Raw genomic sequence first — 27,638 nt, forward strand, 5'->3', positions numbered from 1 at the left:
ACAGCCTCAGAATAGAGGGGCGTCCTTTTAGAATGGAGATGAGGAATTTCTTTATCCAGAGAGTGGTGAATCTGTGGAATTCATTGCCACAGGCAGCTGAGGAGGCCAAATATTTATGTATATTTAAGGCTGAGTTTGATAGATTCTTGATTGGTCAGAGCATGAAGGGATGAGGGGAGAAGGCAGGAGACTGGGGCTGAGGGGAAAACTGGATCAGTCATGATGAAGTGGCGGAGCAGACTCGATCGTTCAAATGGCCTAATTCTGTTGTATCTTCTGGTCTTACCTTACCAGAAGTGCCAAATTACAATAAGATATATTTTAAAAATTAAATAGATAAGTAGTACAAAAAGAGTAAAAATACTGAGCTAGTGTTCGTGGTTCATTGTGCATTTAGAAATCTGATGGCAGAGGGGAAGAAGCTGGTTCTGGAACATTGCATGGGTGCTGTCAAGCTCCCGTACCTCTGCCATGGTGAAGGCAATGAGAAGAGGTGATGGGGGTTCTGAACGGTGGATGCTGTCTTTTTGAGGCATCGCCTTTCGAAGGGGTCCTCTGCTGGAGAGGCTAGCGCCTAATGTGGAGCTGGCGGAGCTGGCCACGGTGTGATAAGCAAGGCCATCTGGATCTCACTGCTGCTCTCTCCTCAGTTTCTGCCGGCAGGCACGGTCTGTAGACCAAAGCGGGGAGAATGCGACTTGCCAGAGTTCTGCACAGGCCAATCCCAGGACTGTCCCAACAATCACTACGTGAAAGACGGTCAGAAGTGCAGCAAAGGAGGACTCTACTGCAGCCATGGGACCTGCCAGTCTGCCAACCAGCAATGCCAGGACATCTGGGGTCCAGGTGAGTACTGGCTTCTCACAGTCACCATGTCCAGTTTTTAACAGAGCATGTCCCTCTATCCTGAGGCTGAAACACAGGACTACCTCAGTGCTGAACACAAGAAATAGGGCCAGGACAAGGTCATTTGGCCCTTAACACCTCTTCATTATTCCTCAGGGGCATTCTCCTTGTGGTTCTTAACTCTGTTCATTGCCGGACATTGATAGTCCCTAGTTTGAGCTGGAACAGTGATCGAGGTTCCACAGCCTGTAGGGTTGAGAATTCCGCAGTGGCTCCTATACACCCCACCCCATCATCTGAGGGGCATTAAATGCTGGCCATACCATTTGAAGTTGTACAAGACATTGTATAGTCTGGGCACCTACCTGCAGGCAAGATGTCAGTAAGATTGAAAGGATGCAGAGGAAATTTAAAAGGATGATGCTGAAACATGAGGAACTGAGTTATAGGGGAAGTTTGCACAGGCTAGGACTGTTATTCCCAGCAGTGTAGGAAATGATGGAAATATGATAGAGGTAGACTAAATTATGAGGGGCATAGATAGTGGAAAGAGCCTGCTTGCATTTCTCTGAGATTGGGTACGACTGCCACTAGAAGTCATGGGCTAAGGGTGAAAGGTGAAATGCTGAAGGGGGAACGTGGGGGGATGGGCTTTTCACTCGGGTGGTGCTGAGAGTGTAGAACGAACTGCCAGCACAAATGGCGAATGTGGGTTCGATTTTACCATTCAGGAGAAGCTTGGATAGGTACATTGATAGGAGGGGTATGGAGGGCTCTGGTGTTAGGAATAGGCAGAATAATAGTCTGGCATGGACCAGATGAGCTAAGGGGGCTGTTTCTGTGCTGTAGTGCTCTACCAGTCTGTGACTGTCTGTAACACCCAGATCCTGAGCAATGGATCAGAGAAAAATGCTTCCCCACCTTCCCTGCTCACTCAGTACGGCAGGAGCTCAGCACGTTGTAGACACCAGAAGGTCTGGTGGTGAGTGTAAAATGCATTATTGTCCCATTTCCCTTTGATAGGTGCAATATCCGCTGAAAAGCTTTGCTATGAAGTTACGAACGAACAAGGGAACAAGTACGGGAACTGTGGTCAAGACGAGAACAATAATTACATTGCATGCCAGTCCAAGTAGGTATTGCAGTACAATCGTGATCTGAACAACACTGTTAGCCCAGCACCTTTATTGTGAGAGCAAATAAGCAGCTTGTGCTGTTGTGAATGACTTCAGTTATAAAAATACTGATAATCTGTCACATCAGAACACGCTGAACTGATTGTATGATGCATTCTGCAAAACTCATATTTGTTTTCACACCACACACGTTTCTCATGGATCGCTGGATCAGAGTGTGAGTCACAGCACGTGCCGGCCAGCTGAATTCCAGGGGCGAGGTGAGAGTGCCCCCCCCCACCCCCCGTCACGTGGCAGCGCCTGTCCACGTGCCATGGAGCTGCCCGAGGAAAACTGGTTCTCAAAGGGAAAACCCTTGAGCGGCGTGGCTGGAGTGAATCTGTGGCACTCTGATGTTTTCAACCCAAGCTTCCTTCAGAAGTCAGGGAAGAGGCACAGAACTTGTTTCAGGATTGTTTTATTGTGTTGCTGGGAAAGAGAATTGGAAAGAGGTACTGATAAAAGTTGAGTAAGGGAAGCAGAAAGATGGTGCCACTGATGGTCAGCTCTTTTTATACACGTTGGTAAGAAACATAGAACAATACAACGGCAGGAACAGGCCATTCAGCCCACAATGTTGTACTGAACCAGCGAAACGCCCAAACACTAATCCCACCTACCCACGCCATGTCCACAGCCCTCCATCTTCCTCACATCCGTGTGCCTATCCAAGCATCTCCTAAAAGCCCCTCCCACCATACCAGGCATCCACAACTCTGAGTAAAAGACCTACCCCTCACTTCTCCTTTTGAACCTACCCAGTGTCACCTTCAATTCATGCCTGCTGGTATTAAACATTTCAACCCTGGGAAACCCTGTCCACTCTATCTCTGCCTTTCATAATCCTGTAAGCCTCTATCATATCTCCCCTCAGCCTCCCACACTCCAGAGAAACCAACCCAAGTTTGTCCAGCCTCCGTGATAGCACATGCCCTTTAAATCTCTTCTGCAAAGCCTCGACATCCTTCCTATAGTGGGGCGACCAGGACTGTGCACAATACCGGGAATGTGATGGGCAAACCAGAGTTTTATAAAGCTAACATTCCATACAAATTTGCAGATAAGAGTCAGCCAAACCGAAAGCCCCTATTCAAATAATGCAACAACAAAGAAACTTCCAGAGTGTTCCAGAATCACAAAAATACAGCCACTAGGACGGACGGACACACACACACACACACACACACACACACACACACACACGAAATTCGAGCAACACTCACACAATGCTGGAGGAACTCAGCAGGCCAGGCAGCATCAATGGAAAAGAGTACAGTTGAGTTCCTCCAGCATTTTGTGTGTGTTGCATATGCTGCTGTTCATCCTTCGTAGTCAAAGATGACCATGACTTCAAAGTCAAATGGGAGATTGGTGGCTGTGGGTCCGGAGGTGACTGATGAGGCCAATCCGGGCCCTGAAGGCTCGCCCACATGTGGGACACAAGTGGGTGGGTTCTGTCGTGGCAGTGGATGCTGCTCGGGCCTTGCGCACAGCACGCTTTCGTTGCGTCTCGATGATGCGCCTGACTTCAGCTGCACGGGCTCCTGTGGTGATCTTGCTGCGCCAAGCTGGACGGTCGAGGGCAAGCGTCTCCCACGTGTTGATGTCGAATCCCAGGCCTTTGAGGGACGCTTTGAGGCAGTCTTTGTAACGTTTCTTCTGCCCCCCGACTGAGCGCCTGACCTGACACCATTCTTCGTAAAGCAGCTGCTTAGGCAATCGGTTGTCTGGCATTCTGACCACATGTCCAGCCCACCTGGCTTGGGCTTTCAGCAGGAGGGTGTAGATGCTGCGGAGCCCAGCTCGTTCCAGGATTTCCGTGTCGGGGACTTTGTCCTGCCACCTGATGTGTTGCATATAGAAAATATAGAAAAAACATAAAACCTACAGTGCAATACAGGCCCTTCGGCCCACAGAGTTGTGCCGAACATGTCCCTACCATAGAAATTACTAGGCTTACCTATAACCCTCTATTTTACTAAGCTCCATGTACCTATCAAAAAGTCTCTTAAAAGACCCTATCCTATCCGCTTCCACCACCGTTGCCGGCAGCCCATTCCACGCACTCACCACCCTCTGAGTAAAAAAACTTACCCCTGACATCTCCTCTGTACCTACTTCTGAGCACCTGAAACCTGTGTCCTCTTGTGGCAACCATTTCAGCCCCGGGAAAAAGCCTCTGACTATCCACATGATCAATGCCTCTCATCATCTTATACACCTCTATCAGGTCACCTCACATCCTCCGTCACTCCAAGGAGAAAAGGCCGAGTTCACTCAACCTGTCTTCATAAGGCATGCTCCCCAATCCAGGCAACATCCTTGTAAATCTCCTCTGCACCCTTTCTATGGCTTCCACATCCTTCCTGTAGTGAGGCGACCAGAACTGAGCACAGTACTCCAAGTGGGGTCTGACCAGGGTCCTATATAGCTGCAACATTACCTCTCGGCTCCTGAATTCAATTCCACGATTGATGAAGGCCAATTTTACCGTATGCCTTCTTAACCACAGAGTCAACCTGCGCAGCAGCTTTGAGTGTCCTATGGACTTGGACCCCAAGATCCCTCTGATCCTCCACACTGCCAAGAGTCTTACCATTAATACTATACTCTGCCATCATATCTGACCCACCAAAACGAACCACCTCACACTTATCTGGGTTGAACTCCATCTGCCACTTCTCAGCACAGTTCTGCATCCTATCAATGTCCCGTTGTAACCTCTGACAGCCCTCCACACTATCCACAACACCCCCAACCTTTGTGTCATCAGCAAACTTACTAACCAATCCCTCAACTTCCTCATCCAGGGCATTTATAAAAATCACAAAGAGTAGGGGTCCCAGATCCCTGGGGCACACCACTGGTGACCAACCTCCATGCAGAATATGACCCATCTACAACCACTCTTTGCCTTCTGTGGGCAAGCCTGTTCTGGATCCATAAAGCAATGTCCCATTGGATCCCATGCCTCCTTACTTTCTCAATAAGCCTTGCATGGGGTACTTTATCAAATGCCTTGCTGAAATCTATATACACTACATCTACTGCTCTTCCTTCATCAATGTGTTTAGTCACATCCTCAAAAAATTCAATCTGGCTCGTAAGGCACGACCTGCCCTTGACAAAGCCGTTCTGACTACTAATCATATACCTCTCCAAATGTTGATAAATCCTGCCTGTCAGGATCTTCTCCATCAACTTACCAACCACTGAGGTAAGACTCACTGGTCTATAATTTCCTGGCCTATCTCTACTCCCTTTCTTGAATAAAGGAACAACATCCGCAACCCTCCAATTCTCCGGAACCTCTCCCGTCCCCATTGATGATGCAAAGGTCATCGACAGAGGCTGAGCAATCTCCTCCCTCACCTCCCACAGTAGCCTGGGCTACATCTCATCCGGTCCCGGTGACTTATCCAACTTGATGCTTTCCAAAAGCTCCAGCATGTCTTCGTAACATCTATATGCTCAAGCTTTTCAGTCTGTTCCAAGTTATCACTACAATCACCAAGATCCTTTTCCACAGTGAATACTGAAGTAAAATATTCATTAAGTACCTCTGCTATTTCCTCCGGTTCCATACACACTTTCCCACCGTCACACTTGATTGGTCCTATTCTTTCACATCTTATCCTCTTGCTCTTCACATACTTGTAGAATGCCTTGGGGTTTTCCTTAACCCTGCCTGACAAGGCCTTCTCATGGCCCCTTCTGGCTCTCCTAATTTCCTTCTTAAACTCCTTCCTATTAGCCTTAAAATCTTCTGGATCTCTAACATTACCTAGCTCCCTGAATCTTTTGTAAGCTTTTCTTTTCTTCTTGACGAGATTTATTACAACCTTTGTACACCACGGTTCCTGTACCATACCATGACTTCCCTGTCTCATTGGAAAGTAAATATGCTGAACTCCACACAAATATCCCCTGAATATTTGCTACATTTCTTCTGTACTTTTCCTGAGAACATCTGTTTCCAATTTAGCCTCCAATTTCCTGCCTGATCACCTCATAATTCCCCTTACTCCAATTAAATGCTTTTCTAACTTGCCTGTTTCTATCTCTCTGACACCTGACCAGGATCATTTCCTAATACCAAATCAAGTACAGTCTCTCCTCTAGCTGGCTTATCTACATATTGTGTCAAGAAACCTTCCTGAACACACCAGACAAACTCTACCCCATCTAAACCCCTTGCTTTAGGGAGATGCCAATCGATATCTGGGAAATTAAAATCTCCCATCACAACAGCACTGTTATTATTACACCTGTCCAGGATCTGTTTCCCTATCTGCTCCTCGATATCCCTGTTACTATTGGCCGGCCTATTAAAAAAAAAACAGTAAAGTTATTGACCCCCTCCTGTTCCTAACCTCCACCCACAGGGTCTCCGTAGACAATCCTTAAATGGCGTCCACCTTTTCTGCAGCCGAGACACTATCTCTGATCAACAATGCCACGCCCCACCTCTCTTGCCTCCCTCCCTGTCCTTTCTCAAACATCTAAAACCCGGCACTTGAAGTAACCATTCCTGTCCCTGAGCCATCCAAGTCTCTGTAATGGCCACAACATCATAGCTCCAAGTACTGATCCACGCTCTAAACTCATCCACTTTGTTCACAATACTCCTTGCGTTAAAATAGACACATCTGAAACCTTCGGTCTAAGCGCGTCCCTTCTCTATCACCTGCCTATCCTCCCTCTTGCATTGCCTACAAGCTTTCTCTATTTGTGAGTCAACCTCCTCTTCCCCAGTTTCTTCAGTTTGATTCCCATACCCCAACAATTCTAGTTTAAACTCTCCCCAATAGCCTTCGCAAACCTCCCGGCCAGGATATTGGTCCCTCTGGGATTCAAGTGCAACCCGTCCTCTTTGTACAGGTCACACCTGCCCCAAAAAGGTTCCAATGATGCAGAAATCTGAATCCCTGCCCCCTGCTCCAATCCCTCAGCCATGCATTTATCCTCCACCTCATTCGATTCCTATTCTCACTGTCACGTGGCACAGGCAGTAATCCCGAGATTACTACCTTTGCGGTCCTGCTTCTCAACTTCCTTCCTAACTCCCTGTCATCTGTTTTCAGGACCTCCTCCCTTTTCCTACCTATGTCATTGGTACCAATATGTACCATGACCTCTGGCTGTTCTCCCTCCCACTGCAGGATATCTTGGACGCTATCTGAAACATCCCGGACCCTGGCACCTGGGAGGCAAACTACCATCCGAGTTTCTTTCCTGCATCCACAGAATCGCCTGTCTGACCCCCTAACTATAGAGTCCCCTATCACTACTGCCTTCCTCTTCCTTTCCCTACCCTTCTGAGCCACAGGGCCGGACTCTGTGCCAGAGGCACGGTCACTGTTGTTTCCCCCAAGTAGACTGTCCCCCCAACAGTACTCAAACAGGAGTACTTATTTTTCAGGGGTACAACCACAGGGGTACTCTGTAGTACCTGACTCTTCCCCCTTCCCCCTCCTGACTGTGACCCACTTGTCTGCCTCCCGTGGCCCCGGTGTGACCACCTGCCTATAACTCCTTTCTATCACCTCCTCACTCTCCCTGACCAGACGAAGGTCATCGAGCTGTAACTCCATTACCCTAACGTGGTCCCTTAGGAGCTGCAGCTCGACACGTCAGGTGCAGATATGGCTGTCCGGGAGGCTGGGAGACTCCAGGACCTCCCATATCCAACACCGAGCACAGAAAACTGGCCTCATACACATACTTCCTCCTTTCTGCAAATAACACCGGTAGACCTACCCTGACTTGTCCCGTTACCGTCCAAGCCCATTGAGCCAAAGCCCTATCATTCTGCCGCCTCTCACTCCACTGCCCGCTCTGAATGCTGCCTGCTGGATATGGTGGTCTTTTTAAACCTTTCGCGCTGTGCTGGCTGATTATACACATGGTGGCCATTAGGGGACATACTGAGCAACTGCATATACACACTGTGGCCAGTAGGAAACACTCTGAAGAACTGCATACACATAGCGCTGTCACTGGGAAGCATACCAACATAAGAACATAAGAAATAGGAGCAGGAGTCAGCCATCTGGCCTGTCGAGCCTGCCCTGCCATTCAATAAGATCATGGCTGAACTGGCTATGGATTCACCTCCACCTACCTGCCTTTTCCCCATAACCCTTAATTCCCTACTATGTAAAAATCTATCCAACCTTTGCTTAAATACATTTACTGAGGTAGTGTCCACTGCTTCATTTGGCAGAGAATTTCACAGATTCACCACACTCTGGGAAAAGCAGTTTCTCCTTATCTCTGTCCTAGATCTACTCCCCTGAATCTTGAGGCTATGTCCGCTAGTTCTAGTCTCTAAACAATTATATTGATATAAGAATTATTTAAAATACAAGCAAATGAAACCCCCCTTTACTGGACATCTCCGGAAAACCATCTCGTTAGCCCCTCACTAATAGCCACTGGACTCTGTGGTGAGAAACCCATCTTGCTCAGGTTTCGTACGTCGTGTGTGTGTATGACTTTTGTCCCACCGAAACCGTAAGGCTGGGATGTCTCACCCACTCAGACTCTGTATGAATGCTCACAAAATGCTGGAGGAACTCAGCAGGCCAGGTAGCATCCATGGAAAAAGAGTACAGTCGACGTTCAAGGCCGAGACCCTTGATTCCTGCTGAAACATCGACTCTGCTCTTTTCCATAGATGCTGCCTGGCCTGCTGAGTTCCTTCAGCACTCTGTGCGCGTTGCTTGGATTTCCAGCATCTGCAGATTCTCTCTTGTTTGTGATTACATATTGAAGATTTCTCCCAGATGTACTTTGTATAAATCACATTAGGGAAGTTGAATCTGCATACAATTTAACAAACGGAATTTAGACATGGTGATGTCAGCCCTGTGAGTGATATGGTGAATTTTGTTTGAAGAAGGGGATTGGTTAATACCTGATAGGGTTGGACTTTCCACATCCTTAGATTACACAGTGTGCTTTGGAATCTTTCTAAACTGAGGATAATGTTGAAAGGAAGTATCTTCCCCGATGTTCAGAAACATCAAATTATTAGCTGGAAATAAAATTATTTGAAAAGTTAGGCAGCTTTCCTAATTGTTGTCTTGGCGATAGGAATAGGAGGAGGTGAACTAGCCTCCTCAGGAATAAAACTCATTTATACTGGGCAAATCAGAGTGGCAAAAATCAGCTTGAAGGCTAATTTCTGAAAGTATCAGGGGAATTTCTCCCAACGATTCCCCTGTTTAACGATAAGGAAACAGTACCTCCACCAGTCATTGGGAACGAGACAGGACTAGTCATTCAGGAGATTTTGCAGATGCTGGAAATCCAGAGCAAAGCACACTAAATGCCGGAAGATTTCAGCATATATGGAGGAGAAAAAACAGTCGACGTTTCGAGATGAAAACCTTCATCTCAACCTGAAATATTTTTCTGTTTGTTCCTTTTCATAGACAGTGCCTGATCTGTTGAGTTCCTGTAGCATTTTGTGTGTGTTGGACTAGTTAACTGGCTCATTGCAGAGAGCCCTGAGGTACGGAAGGCTAGCCTTCGGCTATGGCAGCCAGTACAGACAGCTGGCCTTTACTCAAGGGGTTTGGAGAATAAAAGTAGTCAAATCTTACTGCATCCATCCAGACACTAGTGAGACCACATCCAAAGTGCAGTCACGGTCCTGCTCTCCTTATCTAAGGAGAGATATATAATTGAGTCCATTCAGAAACAGTGTCAGGGATCTGAGGGGTAACTTTTTCCACACACTGAGTGTTTGCTCGTGAGCTGCCAGAGTACGAGGTGGAGATGGGAGGAGTTACAGCATTGAGGGGTGTCAGGATAGGTACCTGAATGAGGGATGGAGGGAGATGGAATTAATGTAGGCAAGTGGTATGATAGACACAGTTGTCAGTACAGGTGTGGTGGACTGAAGGAGCTGTTTCTGTGGTCTGCAACGCTGCATCAATCTGTGAAAGGGTCTCTAAGATGGCCCCAGATATGCAGGATGGGCTTATAAGCAACACTAGAACAGATTGGGTTTGTATTCATTGGAGAGCTGGGAAGAATTCCTCAGTGAGAGGTCACTGAGACACAGAGGGTCACAGGGGTGGGGTGTGGGGGGAGGGTTCCCTCAGTGAGAGGTCACCAAGACAGACAGGGATACAGGGTGGGGGGTGTTTCCCCAGTGAGAGGTCACTGAGACTCAGAGGGACATGGAGGTGGGGTAGATGCCCTCAGTGAGCGAACACCAAGATACACGGGGTGGGTGGGGGTGCTGCCCCCAATGAGAGGTCACTGAGTGTCACAGGGACACGGGGGGGGGGTGGTGGTGGTGAAGATGTTCCCACAGTGGGACAGTCACTGAGACATATTGATGTGTCGAGGAGGTGAGGTTGTTCCTGAGTTGGGGGGAGCGGTCACCGAGACTCACGTGGATGTGTCAGAGGGATGGGGGGAAGGTGTTTTACTGAGTTCCACCAGTACAGGTTGGGGGGGGGAGCAGAAATGGGGGAATTTCATGGGCCTGTTGGATTGCACGTGGCTACAATGAGGGTGTTGACTTGTAACTGTCCCACATTAGTCACTACGTTAGCCCGGCCTCAGCAAGGCGCCACTCCGTCCTTGCACGCACGGTGATTGCATTGTCTGAACATCTCTCCTGCAGGGACGTTCAGTGTGGAAAGATCCAGTGCAAGGGTGGAAACACAACTCCGCTGCGAGGAGGAAGCATCACCACGGTAACCAGCTCACTGGTTTACAGAGGCATCAAGTATACCTGTCGGGCAATCTTCACAACATTAGGTGATGCCAATAGTGACGACCTTGTCCACCAGGGAACCAAGTGTGGGATCGGCAAGGTAAGTGATTGTAGATCGCAGGGTGTGAGCAGAAACTGGGGTTGTATCCTCAAATACCCCAAGGACCAATTTCTTGTTCAAGCTTAATTGTCATTCAATCATACCCAAACAAAACAGTGCTAAATACAGTCCCAAACAGCACCCAGTACAGAAACAGGCCCTTCAGCCTGTCTAGTCTATGCCAAACCATTAATTAGTCTACCTTGCTCCACCCACCAGCACCTGGACCACAGCCATCCGACTTCCCCCATTCACATACCTATCCAAATTTCCCTTAAGTGTTGAAACCAAACCCGGACCCGCCACTTTCACTGGCAGCTCATTCCACACTCTCGCAGCTCTCTGAGAGAGGACATTCCTCCTCCTGTATGTACTTGGAGGCACATGATAAAATAAGCCAGAGTCAGCTCAGCTTCCTTAAGGGAAAATCTTGCCTGATAAATCTGTTGGACATCTTTGAAGAAATAACAAGCAGGACAGACAAAGGAGAATCAGTTGATGTTACGTACTTGGATATTCAGAAGTCCTTTGACAAGGTGCCACACATGAGACCGCTTATAGAATAGTACAGCACAGTACAGGCCCTTCGGCCCACAATGTTGTGCCGACCCTCAAACCCTGCCTCCCATATAAGCCCCCACCTTAAATTCCTCTATATACCTCCATATCACGCTACAAGCCCATGGAAAGAATCTAGCAGGGATAAAACAGTGGCTAATTGGGAGGAGGCAAAGAGTGGGAATAAAGGGAGCTTTTTCTGGTTGGCTGCCTATGACTAGTGGTGCTCCACAGGGTTCTGTGTCGGGACCGATTCTTTTTACTTTATATGTCAATGGTTTGCGTGATGGAATTAGTGGCTTTGTTGCAAAGTTTGCAGACGACACAAAGATGAGTGGAGGGGCAGGTAGTATTGAGGAAGTAGTGACTTAGGAGAATGGGCAGAGATGTCAGGTGGAATACAGAGTCAGGAAGTGTATGGTCATGCACTGAGCCAGAAGAAATGAAAGGGTTGACGATTTTCTGAATGGAGAGCAAGTACAAAAAGAAACTGAGATGCAAAGGGACTTGGGAGTCCTTCTGCAGGATTCCCAGAAGGTTAATTTACAGGTTGAGTCTATGGTGAGGAAGGCAAATGCAATGTTAGCATTCATTTCAAGAGGACTAGAATATAAACGCAAGGATGTAAAGTTGAGACTTTATAAAGCACTGGTGAGGCCTCACCTGGAATATTGTGAGCAGTTTTGAGCCTCTTATCTTCGAAAGGATGTGCTGAAACTGGAGAGGGTTCAAAGGAAGTTCATGAAAATGATTCCAGGATTGAACGTCTTGTAATATGGAAAGCATTTGATGAGCTCTGGGCCTGTATTCACTAGAATTCAGAAGATTGAGGGGTGACCTCACTGAAACCTATCGAATGGTGAAAGGCCGTCATGGAGTGGATGTGGAGAGGATGTTTCCTGTGGTGGGAGAGTGTAAGACCAGACAACACAGCCTCAAAACGGAGGGGTGTCTTTTTAGAATGGAGATGAGTGAATATGTGGAATCCTTTGCCACAGGCAGCTGTGGAGGCCAAGTCTTTAGATATTTTTGTGACAGAGGTTGATAGATTCTTGATTGGCCAGTGCATGAAGGGATACATAGAACATAGAAAACCTACAGAACAATACAGGCCCTTCAGCCACAAAGTTTCCGAACATGTCCCTACCTTAGAAATTACTAGGCTTACCTATAGCACTCAATTTTACTAAGCTCCATGTACCTACCTAAATGTCTCTTAAAAGACCCTATCGAATCCGCCTCCACCACCGTTGCCGCCAGCCCATTCCTATCAAATGAACCACTTCACACTTATCTGGGTTGAACTCCATCTGCCACTTCTCAGCCAGTTTTGCATCCTACCGATGTCCAGCTGTAACCTCTGACAGCCCTCCACACTATCCACAACACCTCCAACCTTTGTGTCATCAGCAAACTTACTGACCCATCCCTCCACTTCCTCATCCAGGTCATTTATAAAAATCACAAAGAGTAGGGGTCCCAGAACAGATCCCCCAGGCACTCCACTGGTGACCAGCCTCCATGCAGAATATGACCTGTCTACAACCACTCTTTGCCTTCTGTGAGCAAGCCAGTTCTGGATCCACAAAGCAATGTCCCCTTGGATCCCATGCCTCCTTACTTTCTCAATAAGCCTGGCATGGGGTACCTTATCAAATGCCTTGCTGAAATCTATATACACTACATCTACTGCTCTTCCTTCATCAATGTGTTAGTCACATCCTCAAAAATTTCAATCAGGCTCGTAAGGCACGACCTGCCCTTGACAAAGCCATGCTGACTATTCCTAATCATATTATACCTATCCAAATGATACGTAGAGGAGGCAGGAGATTGGGGTTGAGAGGAAAATTGGATTGGCCATGATGAAATGGTGGAGCAGACTCAGTGGGCCAAATTGCCTAATTCTGCTCCAGTACCTCACGGTTTACTCTGAGGAACATGGATCCATTAACTCTTTCAACCTCAACGCCATTGTGGTAAATAGGAATGTGCACCGATCCCCTTTCTGAAGGCAATGATTAGCTCCCTTGCTGACATTGGGGGAAATGTTGTCGTGACACCAAGTCACCGAACTCTCTTTCTCCTTCCTGCACTCTGACCCATCGTTATTTGAGATTTGACCCACAATGGTGGTATCATCTGAAAACTTGCAGCTGGGGTCAGAGCGGAGTCTGCGCATGCAGCATCAGTGTACTGCGAGTAGAATAGAGGGCAGCGGATGGCACTTTCTGATTGGCCTCATGGATGCCCGGGTTTGACCCCATCCCATTGTAGGCGTTTCTGAACTAAAGCTAATGACACGGACACTGTGATACACTAACATCCTCTTTTCTGTTCACAGGCATGCTTGGATGGGAAGTGCCAGAATGTGGCAGTGTTTGACGTGGAAGGCTGTGACAGCACCTGTAACAACAGGGGGGTATGATATCACTCTTACTTCCTCTCTTGTACCGTCACCTTTGTAAGCATTGCCCTGTGCACCAGCATTTCAGAAGGGATTTGAAAGATTGTGACAGAGAATTACTGGGGATAAAGGGTGGCTATAGACAGATGGCAGCTGTTAGTAGAGAAGGCAAAGGGAGATTGGACAGAGGTGTTGAAGGTGCTGAAGGATTTTGTTGGTTGGTAAGGTTAAACCATTACCAGCGGTTGTAAGACCAGTAACCAATCTGTTGGGATTGTTTCTTGTATCCAATCTTTCCACTACAGCCTCCTCAACATCCATGACACCCAACATAGATTGGTGGACTGGCTTACTTCATTCGCCACGAGAGGCAGGATTTCCCGGTGGCCACCCTACTTCCCAATCTCATTCCGAAATGTCAGTCCACATTTTCGACTGCAAGTCGACTGAGTAGTGGAAAGTTGCTTTCAATACGTCACACAATGAGTGTGGGGTGACAAGATATTGAGCAAAATCTGGCTAGTGGGCCGTTTGAGTCTGCTCAGCCATTTCATCATGGCTGGTCCATTTCACTTCTGGCCGCCAGTCTCCTGCCCTCTCCCTGTATCCCTTCATTCACTGACTAATTAAGATTCTATCAAACTCTGCCTTAAATATACCTAATAACTTGGCCTCCACAGCTGCCTGTGGCAAGGAATTCCACAGATTCACCACTCTCTGGCTAAAGAAATCCCTCCTCATCTCCGTTCTGAAAGAACCATCCTCCATTCTGAGGCTGTGTCCTCTGGTCCGAGACTCTCCCAACATAGGAAACAACCTCTCCACATCCTCTCTGCCAAGGCCTTTCAACATTCTATAGGTTTCCATGACATCCCCCTCCTCAGTCTTCTCATTTCCAGTGAGTACAGGGCCAGAGCCATCAAAAACTCTTCATGTGATGAGCCTTTTTAATCACAGAATCATTCTTGTGAATCTCCTTTGAACCCTCTCCAACGTCAGCACATCCTTTCTCAGATAAGGGGCCCAAAAATGCTCACAACACTCTTAAATGAGGCATCTCTAGTGCCTTATAACTTTTCAAATGTGCATCCTTGCTTTTATATTCTAGTCCTCTTGAAATAAATGCTAACATTGCATTTGACTTCCTCACCACAGACGCAACCTGCAAAGTAGCCTTTAGGGAATCCTGCACAAGGATTCCCAAGTCGTTTTGCACCTCAGATTTTTGATTTTCTCTCCATTTAGAAAATAGTCTATACTTTTACTTTTTCTACCCAAGTAGATGGCCATACACTTTCCCACACCATATTCCATCTGCTATTTCTTTACCAATTCTCCTAAGTCCTTCTGTAGCCACTGTGCCTCCACAACACTACCACCCCCTCCACCCATCTTCACATCCTCCACAGCTTGGCCACTAAGCCATCAATTCCATCATCCAAATCATTGACATACTGTACATCGCCTATAAAAAGTATTCACCACCCCCCCCCCGGAAGTTTTCACGTGTTATTGTTTTACAACTTCAAATCACAGTGGATTTAATTTGGCTTTTTTGACACGAATCAACAGAAAAGACTCTTTCCTGTCAAAGTGAAAACAAATTTCTATAAATTGGTCTAAATTTATTACAATTATTTAGCACAAAATAATTGATTGCATAATTACTCACCCCTTCAAATCAGTACATAGTAGATGCACCTTTGGCAGCAATTACAGCCTTGAGTCTGTGTGGATAGGTCTCTATCAGCTTTGCACATCAGTTAATAACTCATCAGGGGTGATTGATACGTTCGTGGCCTGAGGTAGAAGGAGAAGAATTATTAACTTCAAACTTTCTGCATACTCACTCAAAGAGTTAAACTGCATGCCCATGTAACGAGAGTTGTATACTTCATCTCCTTCTACCTTAGGCCACAAACTTATCAATCACCCCTCGTAAATTCACTATGATTCAATGTTTTATAACAATAAAATGTGAAACTTCCAAGGAGGGGTGTGAATACTTTTTATAGGCACTATATAAGATAAAAAGAATCGGTCCCAACACAGACCCCTGTGGAACACCACTAGTCAGCAGCAGCCAATCAGAAAAAGCCCCCTTTTTACCCACTCTTTGCCTCCTGCCAATCAGCTAATACTCTATCCATGCTGTATCTTTCCTGGAATACCACGGGCTCTTGTTAAGCAACCCCACGTGCAGCACTTGTCAAAAAGGCCTTCTGAAAATCCAAGTCCACAACATGCACTGACTCTCCTCTGTCTGTTCTCCCTCTTATTACTTCAAAGGATTCCAAAGATTTATCAGGCAAGAATTTCCCTTAAGGGAAACATGCTCACATCCTTAACAATTGATTCCAACATCTTCCCAACTATTGAGGTCAGACTTACTGGCCTAAAAGTTCCTTTCTTCTGCCTCTCTCCCTCGTTGAAGAGTGAAGTGCCATTTGCAAGAAGTAGTGGCAAGGAGGGGTTGTGTCCCTACCAAAGGAGGTGTAAGGTGGTGCTTCCCTGCAGGTCACCCTCGGGAAAGGTACAACAACTGCTGAGCCCTCCCCCCCCGTCCCCCCGTCCCCCCGATCAGGGTCACGTGAGGCCGTGTGAGCAGCTGGTGCAAATCACAAGACCTGGCTATGCGACCACTGATGACAGGCTGACAATATCTGAAGAGTGTTGATAATGGCTAGGGTCACCCATCTGGTAAGGACAATGCCTGAGAAGAATGCAATGGCAAATCACTTCTGCAAAAAAAAATTGCCAAGAACAATCCTGGTCGTGGATAGAGAAAGAGCTTATTCACAGATTAGAGACGGCTGGTCACCCACATCGTACGAGATGGCACATAATAATGATGATGAAGCAATAAATTGGATTGGTCATGGGCTGAGCGGAAGCCAGACTGGTGGTGGATGGTTGCCTCTCTGACCGGATGCCCGTGTGTAGTGGTGTGCTGCAGGGACCGGAGCTGGGCCTATTGCTGTTTATCCTCTATATTAATAACGTAGATGATCATATGGAAAACTGGATAACAAATTTGCGGATGACACCAAGATTGGGGGTTTAGTGGACAGCGAAGAAGGCAATCAATGCTTTCAGCAGGATCTTGACCAGTTAAAAAATGGCAGACTGAATTTAATGCAGACAAGTGCGAGGTGGTGCACTTTGGGATGAAGGATTTGCATGCTGAGTGGTAAGCCATTGAGGAATGAGGTAGAACAGATGGATTTGGGAATACAGATTCATAATTCCTTGAAGGTGGCATCACAGGTAGATAGGGTACTAAACAGAGAGTGGATCAAAATAGGGGAAGGAGCTTGGCATTCAGTCAATGAGACAGTTCAGGCATTCAGTGAGGCGTCTGGTCTGCGCCTCTTCAGGCCTGGGCAGGGAAGCCCTGTGGTACTGGGCCTGTAATCCTGGCCATGAACTGTCCAGTGGTTTGCTCCCAGCCCTCAGTTACTCGCTTGAAAGTCTTATCATATGAGGAGCATTTGAGAGCTCTGGGCCTGTACTCACTGGAATTTAGAAGAATGAAGGGGAATGTCATTGAAACCAATTCAATGTTGAAGGCTTACATAGAGTGGATGTGGAGAGAATGTTTCCTACAGTGGGGAAGTCTAAAACCAGGGGCACAGCCTCAGGTTAGAGGAACATCCAGTTAGAACAAAGATGAGGAGGAATTTTCTTTACCCAGAGGGTGGTGAATCTGTGGAATTAATTGCCACAGAGGGCTGTGGAGGCCAAGCCATTGTGTGTATTGAAGGTGGAGGTTGATATAGTTGAAAAATCAGGGTGTGAGAGGTTATGGGGAAAGGGCAGGAGAATGGGACTGAGAAGAAAATGGATCAGCCATGATCAAATGGCAGAACAGACTGGATGGGCTGAATGGCCTATTCTGCTCCAGTGCCTTTTGCTCTTAAAAATGTGCCCTCAATTTTCTGTCAGAAACATGGAGAATAATCTAGAGTACAGGCTACTCCCGTGTTACAGAGTGCCATGGTCCTGCAAAATGGCCCATATTGCATTTTTCGATACTGCAAATCCATGTCTTCTGTGTTGTTTTCGTCAAAAAATGCAAGGATAAAAAAAACTAAATATTGTATTGATTTGAGTACATTCTCTGACATAAGCTCCATCAAAGTGAGTTCTGTTGCTCACATTTCTGGTTAGTAGTTTGTGAATTCTACATGCAATACTCCAAATTAGGCCTCACCGTGTTATGCAGTTTCAACATAACATCCCAACTCCTGTACTCAATACATAGATTTATGAAGGCTGATGTGCCACAAATTTCTTTACGACCCTCTTTACCTGTGACACCACTTTCGATGAATTATGGACCAGTATTCTTGGATCCCTTTGTTCTACCACACTCCTCAGTGCCCTAACACCCATCGTATGTGACCCTACCCTGGTTTGTCCACACCCCACACTTAAATTCCATCTGCTATTTCTCAGCCCTTTTCTCCAGCTGGTCCAGATACCGCTGCAAGCTTTGATTGTCTTCCTCGCTGTCCACTAGACTCCCAATCTTGGTGACATCCACAAATTTGCTGATCCACTTAACCACATTATCACCCAGATCACTGATATAGATGACAAAGAAGGAAGGACTCTGTACTGATCCCTGCGGCACTCCACTGGTCACAGGCCCCCAGTCAGAGAGACAACCCTCTAGTACCACTCTCTGGCTTCTCCCACAGAGCCAACGTCTAATCCAGTTTCCTACTTCATCCTGAATGCCGAGCGACTGAACCTGTGTAATCCTTTGGTGTGTTTTGTTTCAGATTTGTAACAATAACAACAACTGTTTCTGTGACGATGGCTGGGCGCCGCCTTATTGCAACTCCAGTGGGGTAGGAGGTAGTGTTGACAGTGGGCCTGTGAAAGATGTACAAAAAGGTATAAAACAAACGTGTGGCAGAGATGGAAAGGAATATGATCCATTTACATTCACAAGGACAGCGGCAGAAATGTCCTTGTGCCCTGAGCGATGATTATTTCTGCACTCTGTGGTGGTCTTTGTGTGGCTCACCACCATCAGCTCTCCACTGGGGAGAGACTGGCAACCAGTCATATAGTGTGGGAACATTCAACCCACCCCATCCATGCCAACCATTCTGACGTAAGCCCATCCTCTTTCCTTTGGCCCATATCCCTCTAAATGATATCACAGTGAGATAAAGGAGCAGAATTAGGCCATTCGGCCCATTGAGTCTGCTCCACCATTCCATCATGGCTGATCTATGTTTCCTCTCAACCCCATTCTCATGCCTTCACCCAGTGATCTTTCACACCTTGGTTAATCAAGAACCTATCAACCTCAACGACCTGTCATCCACAGCCATCTGTGGCAATGAATCCCACAGATTCATTATCCCCTGGCTAAAGAAATCCCTCCTCCTCTCTGTTCTAAATGGACATCCCTCCGTTTTGAGGCCGTGTCCTTTGGTCCTAAACTCTCCCATTGCAGGAAACATCCTCTCCACATTTTAAGCCTTTCAATATTGGATAGGTTTCAATAAGTTCCGGTGAGCATAGGGCCTGAACCATCAAACATCCCACCTACGTTAACTCTTTTATTCCCAGAATCATTCTCAAGAACCTCCTCTAGACCGTCTCTAATGTCAGCACTTCCTTTCTTAGATAAGGACCAAAACTACTCTCAGTAATCCAAGTGCGGTCTCACCAGTGCTTACATTCTCAATGTTATAAACTTGCTTTTATATTCTAGTCCTTTTATGTACTTTCATGTACACAAAATCACATGTCTACTCTAACTATAGAATCTCCTATCACCACACAGTCCTCTTCTCCCCCCCTGGACAGTGCTGGAGACCCGGACACTGTGGGGCCCCCCTGGTAGGTTGTCCCAATCAACAGTATTCAAAGCAGTATACTTATTATTGAGAGGAATGGCCACAGGTGTAGTCTGCACTGGCTACCTATTCCCTATTGCTCTCCTGACAGTGATACAGGTACTTAACCTTCTGCAACTTAAGAATGACTTCCTCCCTGTAGTTTCTATCCATCACCTCCTCCTTCTCCCAGGGGATTAGAGGTTCTGAGGAACGAACAGTGGCCCCTTCATTTACCTGGAATGTTTGTCCATCAGTTTTCACAGCTGAACCAGATCAGGTGTCAGAGACAGCTGCAAGATCCACCACCGAGCTTCACCAAAAGGACAACGGGTCTCCAGGTAGGAAAGGTTTCTGCAAAACCCCTCAACCCCTCAACCCCTCAACAACACAATTGATAGTTTTACCGTGAGATGCATGTGAAATGATGGCTGTGCTTGGCTCGCTGCTACTCACAGATAACAGAGCGTTAAGCAGCCGTGGGGTTTGTGTGGAGACAGTGGAAGTGGGAAGGGATGTGCTGTAAAAAAAACTTACCCCGACATCTCCTCTGTACCTACTCCCCAGCACCTTAAAACTGTGCCCTCTCATGCTAGCCATTTCAGCCCTTGGAAAAAGCCTCTGACTATCCACACGATCAATGCCTCTCATTATCTTGTACACCTCTATCAGGTCACCTCTTATCCTCAGTCGCTCCAGGGGGAAAAGTCTGAGTTCACTCAACCTATTTTCATGAGGCATACTCCCCAATCCAGGCAACATCCTTGTAAATCTCCTCTGCACCCTTTCTATGGTTTCCACATCCTTCCTGTGGTGAGGCGACCAGAAAAGAGAACAGTACTCCAAGTGGAGTCTGACCAGGGTCCTATATAGCTGCTGATTTGATGCCTTTCTTTACCAATAGAGCCACACCACCCCCTCTGTCTACTTTCCTTTCCCTCTGATATAACGTGTAACCTTGGACATTCAGCTCCCAACTACAACCATCCTTCAGCCACGATTCAGTGATGGTCACGACATGATACCTGACAATCTGTAATAGTCCTGAGTAGCCACTTTCGAGGAACTATGAACTTGGACCCTGAGATCTGACTGCTCAGTGACCCCATTCAGGACCTTGCCCTTAACAGTGTACTGTCCCCTTGCTTTGCATTACCACGGCATAAAACCTCAAATTTACCTGGGTGAAACTCCATCTGCCATTTCTCAGCCCATATCCGCAAGTAATCTATATCATGCTATATTCTTTGCCAGTCTTCTACACTGTCCACAGCTCCACTGATCTTGGTGTCATCCACAAACTTACTAACCCTCCCATCTACATTTTCATCCAGGTCATTTATATACATCACAAACAGCAGACGTCCCAGCACAAATCCCTGTACAACACCACAATAACAGACCTCCAGTTTCATATCCCCTCCCAGTCCCTTCACTCCCTTGTCACTCTGACCTCCCCTCTCCTCTCTGCTTCCCCAAAACCTCCCAGTCCCCTCACTTCCTCGTCACTCTGACCTCCCCTCTCCTCTCTGCTTCCCCAAAACCTCCCACTCTCCTCAATCCCTCGTCATTCTGACCTCCCCTCTCCTCTCTGCTTCCCCAAAACCTCCCAGTCCCCTCAATCCCTCATCACTCTGACCTCCCCCTCCTCTCTCGTTCCACAACGCCTCCCAGTCCCCTCACTCCCTCATCACTCTGACCTCCTCTCTCATTTCCCAACACCTCCCAGTCCCCTCACTCCCTCATTACTCTTAACTCCCCCTCCTCTCTGCTTTCCCAATACCTCCCACTCTCTTCAATCTCTCGTCACTCTGACCTCCCCTCTCCTCTCTCGTTCCCCAAAATCTCAGTCCCCTCAATCCCTCTTCACTCTGACCTCCCCTCTCCTCTCTGCTTCCCCAAAACCTCCCAGTCCCCTCACTCCCTCATCACTCTGACCTCCCCTCTCCTCTCTCGTTCCCCAACACCTCCCAGTCCCCTCACTCCCTAGTCACTCTGACCTCCCCTCTCCTCTCTCATTCCCCAACACCTCCTGCTCTCCTCAATCTCTCGTCACTCTGACCTCCCCTCTCCTCTCTGGTTCCCCAACACCTCTCACTCCCCTCACTCCCTCATCACTCTGACCTCCCCTCTCCTCTCTGCTTCCCCAAAACCTCCCCCTCGCTCCCTCATCACTCTGACCTCCCCTCTCCTCTCTCGTTCCCCAACACCTCCCAGTCCCCTCACTCCCTCAACACTCTGACCTCTCTGCTTCCCCAACACCTCCCAGTCCACTCACTCCCTCGTCACTCTGACCTCCCCCTCCTCTCTCGTTCCCCAAAATCTCAGTCCCCTCACTCCCTCGTCACTCTGACCTCCCCTCTCCTCTCTCATTACCCAAAATCTCCCAGTCCCCTCACTCCCTCATCACTCTCACCTCCCCTTTCCTCTCTGCTTCCCCAAAATCTCCCAGTCTCCTCACTCCCTTGTCATTCTGACCTCCCCTCTCCTCTCTCGTTACTCAAAATCTCCCAGTCCCCTCACTCTCTCATCACTCTGACCTCCCCTCTCCTCTTTGCTTCCCCAATTTCAACATGCCCAAAGTGACATCTCTCCTCTACGTCACTCTGTTGCAGATTGTTGAGTGTTCTGGCCACAACAGCCTTTAACCTGATCTTTTGATCCCTACTAGAATGGCCTTCTCAACCCAACTCCTCCTCCCCAGTCCTTGCTGCACAAATTTGATCTTAGATCTACAAATTATGGAATGCCTGTTTGGGACTGCCTCTTTTTTCATTATATGTCAATGATTTGGATGACAGCTTCGATGGCTTTGTGGCCAGGTTTATGGACGGCAGATGGAATGCAGTGTTGGGAAGGAAATGGTCATGCACTTTGGTAGAAGCAATAAAAGCATAGACTATTTCCAAAATGGGGAGAAAATTTAAAATCCAAGGTGCAAAGGGATTTGGGTGTCCTCATACAGGATTCCCTAAAGGTTAACTTGCAAGTTGAATTGGTGGTGAGGAAGGCAAATGCAGTGTTGGCATTCTTTTTGAGAACTGGAGTATAAAAGCAAGGATGTATTGTTGAGACTTTATAAAGCACTGGCGAGACTGCACTTGAAGTTTTGTGAGCAGTTTTGTGCCCCTTATCTAAGAATGGTTGTGCTGACACTGGAGAGGGTCCAGACAAGGTTCATGAGAATGATTCTGGGTTTATCATATGAGGAGCGATCGGAAGCTGTGGGCCTTTACTCTCCGGGATTTAGAAGAATAAAGGGATTTCATTGAAACCTATTGAATATTGAAAGGCCTTGATAGAGTGGATGTGGATAGGATGTTTTCAACAGTGGAGTCTAGGATCAAAGGGCACAGCTTCACAATAGAAGGATGTCCATTTAGAATGGAGATGAAGAGGAATTTCTTTAGCCAGAGGGAGATGAAGCTGTGGAGTTTTTGGCACAGGTGGCTCTGGAGGCCAGGTCACTGGGTGTATTTAAGCCGGAGGTTGATAGGTTCTTGATTAGTCACAGCAAAAAAGATTGTGGAGCGAATGCTGGAAAATGGGGTTTAGAGGGAAAAATTGATCAACCATTGTGAAATGGAGGATAGACTTACTGGGCTAAATTGGCCTCATTCTGCTCCTATCTCTTATGGTCTTCGTGGGCCTTTGGACTTGCACACCAAGGTGCCTCCATTCATCAGTACTCTCGGGGACCCTGTCTTTCATGGTGCCATTGATACCTGAGAATGCATCATGTCAGACAGGATTCAACGCCACCTGCTCTCTCAGCACACCACCAACACACTGAGGCCTCTGCCCTCCATGTTGTCAACAGCTCTACCTTGCGGTACCCCATGCCCACAGGCCCACGGCCACCCAAACCTGCCCCTGACTCTTCCCATATGTGTTGGACATGATCCTGTTTTGTCTGGTGGTCCCACCTCTCTCCATCTCTCTCCACTCTGTAGCTAAGTTCCAGACGTCCACAGTGCTCCCTGCTGTGTTGGTGCCGCTCATGATGCTAATCGCCATCGGTTTCGCCATCGTGTGCATTCTGAAGAAGAAGGTGACGATATTCAAGCGCACCAGTGCGACAGCTCCCTCTCATCCAGCGGGAGCAACGAGGTACGAAGCTCACGGGCTGGAACTGTCGGGTCGTGAGCAGAGTGGGCATGTGGGCAGCATTCTGGCTCGGGTGGGGCTGGGACTTGGATAGATGGGGTGCAGGAGGGAGCAGGACCTGGGGTGAGACAGGAGGGTCGAGACCAGGCGTGGGACAGGAGGGATAGGAACAGGGATTTAGGGGCCGGGAGAGTTGTGGAGAACAGAGACTGAGAGGGTTGGCATCGGGACCTGGGGGTCCCAGGTACAGGACCAAGGGCAGGGGAACAAAACCAGATCTGCAGAAAGGCCAATGCAAAGACTAGGGAAGGGGCGGGGGGGATTGGAGCAGGGTTTGCTTCATTGGGAAATGGAGTATGATTTTATTTCATTCGATAAGAACATGATTGGTCCAACCTTGTGGTGTCCACCTTGAAATCGTCCTGTCACTCTGCCTCCACACATCTCCAGGGAGGAGAGTATTCACCTCAGAGAAATTTCTCATCTTGCTCTGATGGGTGAATCGTCCTTCTGAAACTGTCCTACCCAACTGGGAGAAACATCCTCTCAGCAATACTCCTCTCCACCCCTGTCAGTCTGTCAGGATCTAAAGTTTCAGTGAAGTCAGCTTACATTTTCCTAAACTTCAGCAAGACTATCAGAGCTTGCAGTAGGTTCTGGACCAGCTGGAAAAATGGGCTGACAAATGGCAGGTGGAATTTAATGCAGACAAGTGTGAGGTGTTACACTTTGGGAGGACCAACCAGGGGAGGTCTTACAGTGGGTTACTGAGGAGTACAGTAGAGCAGAGGGATCTGTAAATACAGGTCCATAATTCCTTGAAGGTGGCGAAATAGGTAGATAGGGTCATAAAGAAAGCCTTTGGTACATTGACCTTCATAGATCAGTGTATTGAGTACAGGAGATGGGACGTTATTTTGAAAATGTATGAGATGTTGGTGAAGTCTAATCTGGAGTATTGTGTGCTGTTTTGGTCAACTACCTATAGGAAAGATGTAAATAAGATTGAAAGAGTGCAGAGAAAATTTACAGGGTCATTGCCAGGACTTGAGAACCTGAGTCATGGGGAAAGGTTACAAACATAGAAACATAAAAAACGTACAGCACAATACAGGCCTTTCAGCCCACAAAGTTGTGCCGAACATGTCCTTACCTTAGAAAAATAGAGGCCTATGGGTAAGACTAGGTAATTCCTAAGCTCCATGTACCTGTCCAGGAGTCTCTGCAAAGACCTTATCGTATCCGCCTCCACCACTGTTGCCGGCAGCCCATTCCATGAACTGACCACTCTCTGCATTTAATAATAAAAAAAAAACTTACCTCTGACATCTCCTCTGTATCTACATCCAAGCACCTTAAACTGTGCCCTCTTGTGCTAGCCATTTCAGCCCTGGGGAAAAGCCTCTGACTATCCACACGATCAATGCCCCTAACGGGTTTGGACTTTATTCCCTGGAGTGTTGGAGAATGAGGGGAGATTTGATAGGTATACAAAATTATGAGGGGTATAGTGAGGATAAAGGTAAGCAGGCTTTTTGCACTAAGGTCGGATGAGAGTAGAATTAGAGATTATGGGTTAAGGGTGAAAGGTGAAGTATTTGAGAGGAAGCTGAGGAGGGATTTCTCCACTCAGAGTGGTGACAGCGGGGAATGAGCTGCCATCACAAGTGGTGGATGCTGGTTTCAATATTTAAGAGAAATTTGGATATGTACATGGATGGGGGCATATAGAGGGCTATGGTCCAGGTGCAGGTCGATAGGATGAGGCAAATTAATGGTTTAGCACAGACTAGATGGGCCAAAGGGCCGGCTTCTGTGCTGTAGTGTCCAAACTCTATGAACATTGGCTTGTTCATCTATCTTCCCAGAAGCAGGAACATCCCTGTGACCCTTCTCCACTGACTCCAGGTACACCCATCTTTAACCAGAGACCAAAACTGTGTTGGCATGTGGCCAAGTGGTTAAGGCGTCGGTCTAGTGATCTGAAGGTTGTGAGTTCGAGCCTCAGTTGAGGCAGCGTGTTGTGTCCTTGAGCAAGGCACTTAACCACACATTGCCCTGCGATGACACCGGTGCCAAGCTGTATCGGCCCTAATGCCTTGGACAACATCAGTGGCGTGGAGAGGGGAGACTTGCAGCATGGGCAACTGCTGGTCTTCCATACAACCTTGCCCAGGCCTGCACCCTGGAAACCTTCCAAGGCGCAAATCCATGGTCTCACGAGACTAACGGATGCCTATAAAACTGTCCACACTACGTACTCCAGGTGTGGTTTCAGCACTGCTACAGAGCTGTCCAATTTGTTCTCCTCTGCCCCCTGTATCAGAGGCCCATGTTCCGCTCCCCATCCTCGTTACCTGCTGAACACTAGAACTTCAGGTCCTTTGCGTCACAACCTTTGTAGCCTTACGGTGTTCAAATAATAATTTCCTTTTCATCCTCCTTTTCCATGTTATCTCCATATCCTGTCCTTATCAAGCATCTTGACCATAAGACTTAAGAGCAGAATTAGGCCATTCGACCCATCGAGTCTGCTCCACCATTCCATCATGGCTGATTTATCGACTCTATCTTCCCCATCCCTCTGCCTTCTCCCAGTAAGCTTTGACACCCTGACTAATCAAGAATCTATCAACTTCGGCTTTAAATGTACTCAATGACTTGGCCTCCACAGCCGTCTGTAGCAATGCATTCACAGATTCACTACCCTTTATTCTGAGGCTGTGCCCTCGAGTCCTAGATTCTCCCACCGTTGGAAACATCCTCTCCATGTCCACTCTATCTAGGCCTTTTAATATTCAATAGGTTTTAATGAGATCTCCCCTCATTCTTCCAAAATCCAGTGAGTTCCGTTCCAGAGCCAGTGACACTCCCCATACATTTCTTGACCTGAAATTTTGACTGTCCATTTCCTTCCATAGATGCTGCCTGAGCCTCAGAGTTCCTGCATTGCCTTGTTTGATGTCCAGTCACACCACCTTGTTGACTGATTTTTAAAGCAACAAATGCCCAATCCTGTTCGATAAGGACTGTCTACAGCACTACCTTGTAAATCCTCATACCAGCCTCACCCCTAGTCACCACCCTCTTTTCCCTCGCCGATCACTAATTCTACATAACCCCAGGGTCTGCCTGCTCCCTGCAGTCAACTCTCTCGCCCTCATGAATCGCAGTGTCCATTGTACTTCATTCTATTTACCAAATATTGAAACTCCTAGATAGAGTGGATGTGGAGAGGATGTTTCCTATAGTGGGGAATTCTTGAACCAGAGGACACAGCCTCAGAGTAGAACAGAGGTAAGGAGGAATTTCTTAAACAACAGGGTGGTCAATCTGTGGATTTCATTGCTTCTGTGGAGGTCAAGTCATTGGGTATATGTAGAGTGCAGGTTGAAAGGTTCTTGATTAGTCAATGGGTGGAGTTGAGGAAAGATAAATTCACTTGTCTGTGGGATGGTTTCACCAGAGCTGGGGACAGGGAGGGCCATTGCCTAGAGCACAGCATTTACTATGCTCAATGGGACGAGTAATCTCCATCACCGGTGACTGAAACTTTTCTTTCTCAGGACTTCGGAGAACACCTTTGTATTTGTGTCTGACTCTCAGAGCGTTCACCAACACAGGTACCATGTCAAACTCTCTCATATCTATCTCTCCCGTCCGCCCCGCCGGTCTCCAGACTCTCCCGTCCGCCCCGCCGGTCTCTGCATTCAGCTGATCACCTTGGCGATTGCCTCCAGTTCCAGCATAATTCCACCATGGACTCCCATTCCCCTCAGACCCTCGAATCCCTCCCCACATTGATCTTGCGTGCTGGCCAACAGCTGCCATATCTGTCATTTGAATTGAA

General features: G+C 47.5%; 1 protein-coding gene across 4 annotated transcripts in view; it reads left to right on the top strand.

The window, feature by feature from the left end:
• LOC134345890 (disintegrin and metalloproteinase domain-containing protein 12-like) overlaps nucleotides 1-27,638 on the top strand; it is a 221,200-nt gene that overhangs the window by 175,709 nt on the left and 17,853 nt on the right. For all 4 annotated transcript variants that reach the window (XM_063047227.1, XM_063047228.1, XM_063047229.1 and 1 more), the window contains 8 exons: nucleotides 651-846; nucleotides 1,870-1,978; nucleotides 10,666-10,858; nucleotides 13,761-13,838; nucleotides 18,611-18,725; nucleotides 19,939-20,022; nucleotides 23,635-23,791; nucleotides 27,355-27,411. In XM_063047227.1, the coding sequence (XP_062903297.1) occupies nucleotides 651-846; nucleotides 1,870-1,978; nucleotides 10,666-10,858; nucleotides 13,761-13,838; nucleotides 18,611-18,725; nucleotides 19,939-20,022; nucleotides 23,635-23,791; nucleotides 27,355-27,411 (989 nt within the window). The remainder of the gene's footprint in view (nucleotides 1-650; nucleotides 847-1,869; nucleotides 1,979-10,665; nucleotides 10,859-13,760; nucleotides 13,839-18,610; nucleotides 18,726-19,938; nucleotides 20,023-23,634; nucleotides 23,792-27,354; nucleotides 27,412-27,638) is intronic.

This window comes from Mobula hypostoma, chromosome 4, assembly GCF_963921235.1.
Source record: "Mobula hypostoma chromosome 4, sMobHyp1.1, whole genome shotgun sequence".
Classification (NCBI taxonomy): Eukaryota; Metazoa; Chordata; class Chondrichthyes; order Myliobatiformes; family Myliobatidae; genus Mobula; species Mobula hypostoma.